This window comes from Dunckerocampus dactyliophorus, chromosome 21 (assembly GCF_027744805.1).
Source record: "Dunckerocampus dactyliophorus isolate RoL2022-P2 chromosome 21, RoL_Ddac_1.1, whole genome shotgun sequence".
NCBI lineage: Eukaryota > Metazoa > Chordata > Actinopteri > Syngnathiformes > Syngnathidae > Dunckerocampus > Dunckerocampus dactyliophorus.
In genome coordinates this window covers 9,738,028-9,747,398 of record NC_072839.1, presented here as the reverse complement: position 1 = coordinate 9,747,398, position 9,371 = coordinate 9,738,028, and the positions used below count along the sequence as shown (strand labels likewise).

At 40.4% G+C, this 9,371-nt stretch overlaps 1 protein-coding gene across 1 annotated transcript; it reads left to right on the top strand.

The window, feature by feature from the left end:
- Positions 1-224: 224 nt before the first annotated feature.
- On the top strand, positions 225-8,784 carry plcxd2 (phosphatidylinositol-specific phospholipase C, X domain containing 2). The gene is made up of 8 exons (XM_054765679.1): positions 225-522; positions 628-764; positions 829-948; positions 2,485-2,538; positions 2,645-2,800; positions 3,546-3,656; positions 5,135-5,265; positions 5,970-8,784. The coding sequence occupies exons 1-8, from the start codon at positions 420-422 to the stop codon at positions 6,127-6,129; spliced, it is 972 nt and encodes a 323-aa protein (XP_054621654.1). The 5' UTR covers positions 225-419; the 3' UTR covers positions 6,130-8,784.
- Positions 8,785-9,371: the final 587 nt, after the last annotated feature.

Below are 9,371 nucleotides of genomic sequence, written 5' to 3'. Positions count from 1 at the left end.
ATGTGTGTGGGTTTTTTTCAATCAGATCTTAGGTCAGAGTTTTTAGTTTTTAGCTCTGTCTGCGCACTCCATGAAATTTCCTTAAAAAGTCACCTCAAGTTTTATGTATGTGAAGATGGCATTCACTAACGCACAGTGGGATAAGAAGCAGCTGGGTGGGTGGGGGGATAATGAGTGGAATTTCACCCTAAGAGGATTACTAATGTCGTTAACGCGCACCTCTATGAAGGTGTGCATGGTCCAAGAAAACCAGAACTCGACCTGGAGGAACTGGGATCGCATTCCAACATGATTTCTATTAGTTTTAAACTCATACGGGCTGGAGGGGGCATGTTACAAGCTTTGCACCGGCACCGTAGAGCGGTTTCCTGAGGAGTTATTTTCTTTTTTTTGTGGTTTGGGCCATTCTCTGGACAGGCATGAAGACTCGACCAGCTGGAATCGGAAATGTCAACGCCGATTGGATGGGCTCGCTGCCCGCCAAGCTCAGTGCCATGCCCCTCAAACACCTAGCGGTTCCAGGTAAGCCCCCCTCCCTCTTAATTCATCTTGACGAACGTTACGGGACAAAGCCTTAGGTACACCTGCCATCCATATTTTCATTACTCGTCTTCATCTTTCCTCCAGGCTCCCATGACTCTTTTACTTACTGGGTGGACGTGCGTGCTCCAGTAGGTCCTGATCAAAAGGTCTATGTCAAGTACCTGGCAACCATGTTCAGTGTTTTAGCCAAGAAGGTGATGGTGAAGTGGTCCATGACACAGGTAGACATTGCACCATTTTGGCCTAGAGGGTTTACACTATTTATAAGCTGGCATACTTCCACAGAACCTGACATTTAAGGAGCAACTGGATGCAGGAATTCGCTACTTCGACCTCAGGGTCTCCTCCAAACCAGGCGAGCCAGGACATGAGATCTTCTTCATCCATGGTCTGTTTGGACACAAGGTGGGCTGCTCATAGTGAAGATGCGGCCCTCACATTTCAGCAACCGTTTTATAGTGTCTTCTCAAGGGACATCACTGTAGAAATGAAACTTGGATATACTTTGGAGTAGTTCGTGTACAGCTTGTGTAGCGGTATAGACTGACTATTGTACTGTAAAGAGTCAACACACCGCCATGATTTAAATAGCTGGCAACGCAAGTCGGTCCACCTCAGTGAACACGTCCAAATGTGGAACCTCTGTTTTCATCATGAATTTGTTCTAGAAGGTCAGAAGATGAAAATGGAAACATACGAAAAAAGAGCCAATTTATTCCACACAAAATAATAAATAAAATAAAAATATATGACCAAAAATACATTTTAATCGAGAGTAATTATCATTTTACATGCAGAGATCAATGTAACAATGGATGAAACTCATTGTTGATGCAGACATCCCATACATAAGATCGAATTCTGTCGTGTCTCACACTTTCTTTATCACATTGCTTGCACTAGCAACTTTCTTTGGCTCCATGGCGGGTTATTTAGCAGTTGCAATCAATAAAAAAAATGCACGTACGGTGAGTCGACAACGAGCCGGGTACTTTGTCCGGGCACTTGATTTCGCAAAATGACAGGAGTACACTGTAAACAGACTTGTTTGTTAAGCGCAATACAGTACTGTACAAAAACGCCGCTTCCTGAGGCGTTTGGTCGGCAAAGTAAATACAAGCAAAATGGTGCGCACTCACAGTATGGCTCGCCACACTGCAAAAGAAATGCAACCATTCAATACGGTGGAAAAGCAAACATTTCTGAAAACGTGACAAATGTTTGACAGACAGTACGAATCTTTGCCTTTTTTGTTTATTGTTTATTTAATGCTTTGTATTTAAAACATTCAGATTATAATAAATACTCTTGTTTATTGGATTTACGATGTACTCGCATTATGCCATAAAAATAATGAAAAATGGTCAGAACTTGTGTCAAGCAAGTGACTGGCTGAAGCTCACATACTATACATACTATACTTGAGTACCATCTGGTGGTTCAAATGTGCATTACACAAAAAAAATGACAAAATTATCGAATATCGTCGACATTTTTGCAGAACAATTATCGACCAGCAAAACTTGTTATCGTGACAGGCCTAGGGCAACCACTTGTTCACACCATTGTATTTAGTGTGAGCAGCATTTGCGTTAGTTTCCCCTCAATGAACCGCAGCTCCAAGGTGTTGGCAGCACTCATGTAAACCATGACAGTATCACCACCATAACCGAAGGAAATTTACTTGGTATTTACTTGTGTTGCCAGCTATTTCGACTAAATTGGCTGAGCGTTTGCATCATCTTCAGTGGATAGCAAATCTGCTATACAAAGTGTACACTGACTATCCATGTTTTATTTATACAATACTGTACCTTGAGAAGTGCTAATAATGGTGGCTGAAATGTATGGGATACTGTAAATCTTCACCTGCTTCAGTTTAAATTTTGCTCCATTAATTGATGCACTATGACTAATTCAATGATTTCCGCTGCTCCAAAGGTGAGGGATGGCCTCATCGAAATAAACTCCTTCTTATGCCAGCACAGGAAAGAGGTAAGAGATAGAGGTTTGACTTTTATATGTTTCATACAATCTTTAAAGTTGAGTTCCTGTAGAACAGCGCCACCTCAAAAGGTCAACGATTGGGTGTTTAACGCAGGTGATCTTCTTGGACTTCAACCACTACTACGCGATGGGCCCGGATCACCATGTGTACCTTATCAAGACGCTCCAGGAAGTGTTTGGTAGTAAGCTTTGTAAGAATTGTGCCGTGGAGGCCATCACTCTGGACTACCTCTGGGAGAGGAAATACCAGGTGAAGTCCTCACCACATCACTTCAAATTACGAATACAACAGTTGCACAAGTGGATTAAAAAAGCTATACAGTAATCAATTGTTTAGTGCTTTTAGCTATATGTGGCATTTATTAGTGGTCTCTACATGCATAAGTGTATTTAACTACAGTAATGAAGTAATTCCTGCTACTTTGCTACTTCGCTCTTAGGTAGGAATTAGTGGAGAGTCATCCCATCAACACGCGTTTCATCTTCTCACCTGCCTTGGATATTGGTCCCCTTGGGGCTTCATTTAAACTCATTTTTCTGGACTCATCCACCACTAAAACTCAGTGCCTTTCACATATGTAACCCTATACTGGAGTCTTACTTGTGCTTATTTAATGAAAGACCACAATTGAATAAGATAAGGGGCAGTAAAAACATTCACATCCATGTATTTTGGTTTTAGAAAGTGAGGACTGTCAAATTTCACGTCTGAGTGATTTAAATTGCACTCTAGTGACCCTAATCTGTGTCTGACTTACTTGGCAAGAGGCAAGTCAAGAAGAGACGGGATTTGCACAAATAACAGCAGCAGAGGGCAGCATTGCTAAATGTGTGTAGCTATATACAGTACAGTATAAACATTTGATTATGATGCAAGGAAAAGCAATCACTTACCGGTATATAGCCTGACTTGGCATCATGTTATCCCGTACCAAGTTACATTTTTCCAGTCGTTAATTAATCGTAAGGTTTTAACACGCTCTCCCCCCTTACAGGTAATCGTTTTCTACCATCATCCATCAGCTCAGGGTGTCCCTGTCATGTGGCCTGGCAACAAGATCCCTGCACCTTGGGCAAACACCACTGAACCCAGTAAGCTCATCCAGGTAATGCATTGTAATACACACAAAAACACATTTCAAACATTTTATTTTATATACTCACTGGGTTTACACACATTTTAATTACAAACAAGATAAAGCTAGTGTTGTCTTGTTATAATACAAACCTCAGAGACCCCAAGGGAGTACTTTTCTTCCATTTGTCAGCTCCCCATCAACATCTGCAGTGCATGCGTTACAACCACAATGACGACGTAGTAGTGCAGCATGCCACTGAAAGAAAAAGGGAAATGTTAGCATTACTGGTGATGAACAAGGTACATTTAACACTGTATTAGCTGTATGTGTATATGTAAAATGTACATATATTAGGGGTGCTCGGCCACCGATCAGTATCGGGCGATTTCTGCCGATACTTGCTTTTAAATGCCGATAAATTTACACATAATTTATGTGATAGGTATTGGCCGATTCCACTGGTGAATGATCGGTATCGGCAGCATAAAAACCAGCTGATCGGAGCACCCCTAATTTACATACATCTTATAATACATAGCAATGTTTTAAAATCCATATAATTACATTATATTAGTAATCTAGTGTGTAGTAGTATTATGCTGAAGTTCCAATGTTACACTTTAAGCAAGTGGGCAGCTGATTAGCTAGTAGTCTGTCATGTTTGGTTAGTAGTTACGTGGTTGCTTACATATATTTCCACAAGTTAGTCACTGAAAACACAAAGACACAAACAACTGGAGTTGATGATGTATCATAAATGCTTCCGTTTTCAAAACAATAGTTAATACTTAGGTATTCTTACGTATTATCGCTCTAACTAAGAGTGGTGACAACGCAGTTGTCAACCGTGCAGGGGACTTTATTTATCTGCACATTACTAAACCGAAAGTGTGCCATTTTTTTATAAAATTCATTTCATACCTTCATTTTAATTGTGTTTGTTAGTCGTTGTTAAATGTTACTTACCAAGTTACAGAAGCGAAACCCATGCTGCATTCAGTCCATCCGATTCTCGCCAGATCTTGTTTCCGGTTACATAGCGCATGCGCAGTGAAGGATCGGTCGTAACCTTCGAAAAAACCTTCGAAAAATAGCACGTTGGGCTTTAGTTCATTAATTTAATTAATTGCAATTACAAACAGGACATGCATATAGACATTTTTTAAAGAAAAGAAGACGAATGAATACAATTTAGTTGAAAAGGTGGGGCTAATGCACACCAACACCACCAGGAAATTTGGAAGGAGAAGAAAAGCAGCGCATGCGCATCAAAGTGGCTTGCTTGTTACGCGTGTCATTCTAGTTGAATTACTTAAATTGTTCATCCGAATTTTCGTTGGAATATGAAATGCAAGCATTTTATATACAAGTAAAAGTTTGTAAGAAATACATTTTATCAATTGATACTGACCATTGTCTTCTTTCGCTTTAATATTTAAGAAATAATAATGTTTTGGGCATGAAGCTTCTGCATGTAAGCTGGTGTTTCACTTTTTTCTATCTAGTTCCTGGAATCCACACTGAAGCAAAGAGCCCAGCAGGGATCCTTTCACGTTTCCCAGGCCATTCTTACACCCCGGGTCAACACTGTGGCGAGGGGTCTTGTTTGGGGTCTACGCAATTACTTGGTGGAAAAGTAAGAAGTTTGTGATTCGGGGGTATTGTGTACCAGAAATATATGCAGGAGCTCTTTGTTTAGGTACACTGAATGGACAAAGGTATTGGGGCCTATTGATTACTCCCACAGTAAGGAGCTGTTCATTTTATTCTTTGACCATATAGCAAGTATTACAACCAGATTGATTAGGTCCTCCAAAATATCCAATGATCACTTTATCCTATTAGGAATTATTTATAATGCTCTTTATCCATACATGCTGACAAGGAATGTCAACCCGTCTTCTGTTAAAACTAGAAACACCCAGCCAGTAATGGTGGATGAATCAAACCATGAACTGATGCTGCAGTGAGACAAGAGGTGGCCTAATTTGGCACCTCTGAGGAAACGGGATTGTTTATCGCCTTTGGATAAACACGCTGACTTCCTGGTTTTGTTCTGCCAGTGACAAGAAATATTTTACATTTGTGTGTGTGTGTGTGTGTGTGTGTGTGTGTGTGTGTGTGTACTGCAGTGGAATTTTTCAACAGGTTTTTATCTGACCTAATTCAGTGTCTAACATTACACTCACATTTTAACAGGCTATCATGCTTGGTTAGCCTATTAGCTGCAGACTTTATTTTAAGATATGTAGCGAAGCCTGATTTTTGTCCAAAGATGTGAAGTGGTGCATGTGTACACAGAGCAGACTCGGATCTAATCTCTTCTCTTCTGTGAACCAGAAACCTCCCAGCGATCATGTCCTGGGTGGAAATTCAGAGGCCGGGCTCGGGCGGGGTCAACATCATCACCTCTGACTTTGTGGAGCTCACTGACTTTGCCAACATTGTCATCAAACTCAACAAACTGCTGTTGTCTGAACACGAGCACAAACCAAGATGACAGCAGGACAAAGGTGTCCAAACTCAGACCACACAGTGTCCATCACATTGTCACGTTTCTCTTCTTGGAATGCAACTATAAGTACCTTTGTTTCAATTATTCTGAAGATGTTTTGACTGAAAACATTGTGAAGATATGAATTTAACAATGCAGTAATCCCTCGTTTATCGCAATTCACTCGTTCCAGACCCCACCGTGATAAGTAAAGTAAGATTCCTTATTTATAAATGGAGTTAAGAGCATAAAAACCTTTTTATGACCTTCTAAATAGGTTTGTAACATTATTAGAGCCCTCAGGACATGAAATAGCACCCTTATAGTCACCTTTACCCTCGTATTACCCAATATAGTACACATAAGAACAGAAAATAAGCCATTTAAGACATAAATAAGACTCGTGTGTGTTACTGTAAATGTGGTTACGGTGCTAGGGCAGCTGAAGTGACGTTGGGGGTTCAGAGTTGAGTTTTAGCTCGGCGTGGGCTACAGCTAGCTACAGTAGCCCGTGTTAGGCTTTACTGTGCTTGTTGGGAGATCATTCAAACCTGCAATAGAAGCCCGTTGTTCCGACATCTAGTGACCAGTGTAGAAAACTACATATCATCACAGCGTCTTTGAATGCGTCTTCTGAATGCCTTACATTTGTATTTTAGTTCATTTATTTAGCCATTTTTATGCTTGAAAATGCTTAAAGTGCTCTTGACATCAACAAATGTTTGGAAAAAACAAGAACAAAATCAAAGTACTCACTTAATAAAACATTTTTTGTCATACTGCTGTCATAGATAAATAAACAACTATGAAATAGGAGTGGAATGAAGTAGTTATTTTGACACAATTTGGACACACACCTCAGCGACAACCATCATCTTGGTTTTGACATCACACCCTGAACCCTTTCGGCTGTCAGTCCAGCCATGGAGCAGCAACAGAGTGATGGAAGACATCTGACATTTCAGATTGTTCTTCGGTAGTTGAAGACTTTTTTTGAAGTAGAAGAAAATGAACAAGCTTACCCCTTCTGCTCGTGCGTTTGAGCAAAAGCCTGCCACGCGACGCTCAGGCATAATATCAAAAAATATGACTCACAACAACAGAAATTCCACCAAAAATGAGCCACCCCGACACAAAAACAATTGAAGCAATGGAGGGTGCGTCCCGGGTGTGACATCACTTCTGCATTCTGCTAAAGAATACAGAAAGAGACCGTTTTTAGTGACAAAAACTTAACAAAAGTCAACATCCGAGCACACATCTAACATCGGAAATATGTTAGATGTTTTGGTGTCATGAGCACTTTAATTTAGGCACAAAAATATGTAAAACTTCCTTAAATATGCACAGTTTTTGACAAAAATAAGCCGTACTCAACCACAAAAGGTCATGATTTATATTTTAATATAGCTTTGAAAAACCGTGATAGAGCAAATTGGAAGCATGGAGTAGCGAGGGATTACTGTATGTTTATTATTGTGGTTGTTGTTTGCAGTGGTGTCAAAGGTCACCTCATCAAACTGAGGGGTTGTTTCTATTTTTTCTTAACCTTCTTTTGAAGGTATCCTAACCAAAACACCATTTTGCACACCATTTTGTATTGTACAGGTGTGCCTAATGTTGAGGCCAGTGAGTGTATTATGGCTGTGGATAATATTCAAGTCATTAATAGTTAAGAATTGTGGATTGGAGTGCACTACTGGGCTGCAACCAGCAGAGGCACTGTTCATTAAGTCTCAACGTGTAGAAGATATGTCAGCTATGGCAAAACATCAGCTATTGGAATTTGCGTGACGGTACATCTCCAGTATGACACAGTAAGAGAGTCTCCCATTTAGTTATGACTTAGTTGACCAAATAATTTTAACGTTTGTTCAAAAATAGTGGTGAAAAGAAACATTTAGAGGCTGTTTACCACCTAATTTAAACATCATAAATTGCTTGCCTGCCTTTGAGCTAAAGTTGGACTTTCTACTGTGCAAATAAAATAGATTATAGCCAACTGTGGCTTTGCTATAGTTAAACAAGAGGTGCAAACAGTTACACCTTCAGGGGAGAAATGTGCAGTTAGGTTGACCACAATTCACATAAAGCACATGGCAGCTGTTATACAGTATAGGGACTCTAAGGTAAATATTTGACACGACAATAATATCTGTATATAGAATGGCAAAAAAACGTTCTAGAATGTTTGTATGTGTTTATCTACAGTATGTTGGCTGAGTGATTGCTGCTTATTTCATATAGTGTCTTCATTCCTGCGGTTCGAGCAGGGGAAAGGAGAAAGAAATAAAAGATTTACCTTGAGGGGCAGTTCTCAACAGCTGTTTTTCCTCATAGTTGAAAGAACATTCCTAATGTTGGTGCTTTGATACCAACTCTGCCCCTTCTCTCTCTTGACTCCCTCCCTTCTCCTTGTCTTTCAAAAGCCAGCTGAGCGCGGTCATCAAAGTCACGAGCACAAGCACTTTAATTGTGGCGTAAATTACACATTCCACAACAGGCAAGTGGGAGCGCAAGAGGAGCAGCTCAGACTGATGGAGAGCATTCCTCGCTTGTTTGCATTGGTCCTTGCGCGCTCTTCTTGTTTTTTCCACAGTGCATCTGCCAACTCCCCATGTTTCAAAGGAGCATGAGGTCCCATGTTAATGTTCGGTGCAATAGAAATAATAAAATGGGATTTCCGCCTGTGTGCTTCAGAGGATAGTCAGACTTTAAATTATGTTTTAAAAGTCCCATATTATACTCTTTTCAACATTTTTAAATATGTCTCAGGGGTTGCACAACAGTGTGTTGGAAGTGTGTTGCCCAAAATCTACCCTTGATGCTGGAATTAAAAAGTGCTGGGAACACACAGATTTGTGTGTCTGTAGCTTTAATGCAAGTGAGCTGTCTCCGACACTGTACGCTGTAAGTCTGCACGTGTCCAACAATGTAATATTAAGGAGCGGGACAGGAGGACACAAACGTTAGCAACACTAGCATAGCTATGTGAGCTATAGTGCTAACATTACACTCACATTTTAACAGGCTAGGTTAGCCTGTCTACTGAAGAAAAAAGGGATCAAACTTGCAGGTCCTATGTCTGTAGCTGACTGACAGATTGCTCGGGGCTTTATCAATTTTAAGATGTGTAGCGAAGCCTGCTTTTTTCCCCAAGCTGTCCTCAATGATGTGGTTCGTTCATGATGTCATGAAAACCCAGAACTTCAAACGCAATCTTTCCAGTGCCTCCAAAGCAGAGCAAA

What these genes read in the sequence shown, in the direction of transcription:
- plcxd2 (XM_054765679.1), top strand. Translation starts at nt 420, where the DNA reads ATGAAGACTCGACCAGCTGGAATCGGAAATGTCAACGCCGATTGGATG. An exon ending in TATGCCAGCACAGGAAAGAG is followed by an intron (nt 2,539 to 2,644) that starts GTAAGAGATAGA and finishes TGTTTAACGCAG; the next exon opens with GTGATCTTCTTGGACTTCAA. An exon ending in TCTGGGAGAGGAAATACCAG is followed by an intron (nt 2,801 to 3,545) that starts GTGAAGTCCTCA and finishes CCCCCCTTACAG; the next exon opens with GTAATCGTTTTCTACCATCA.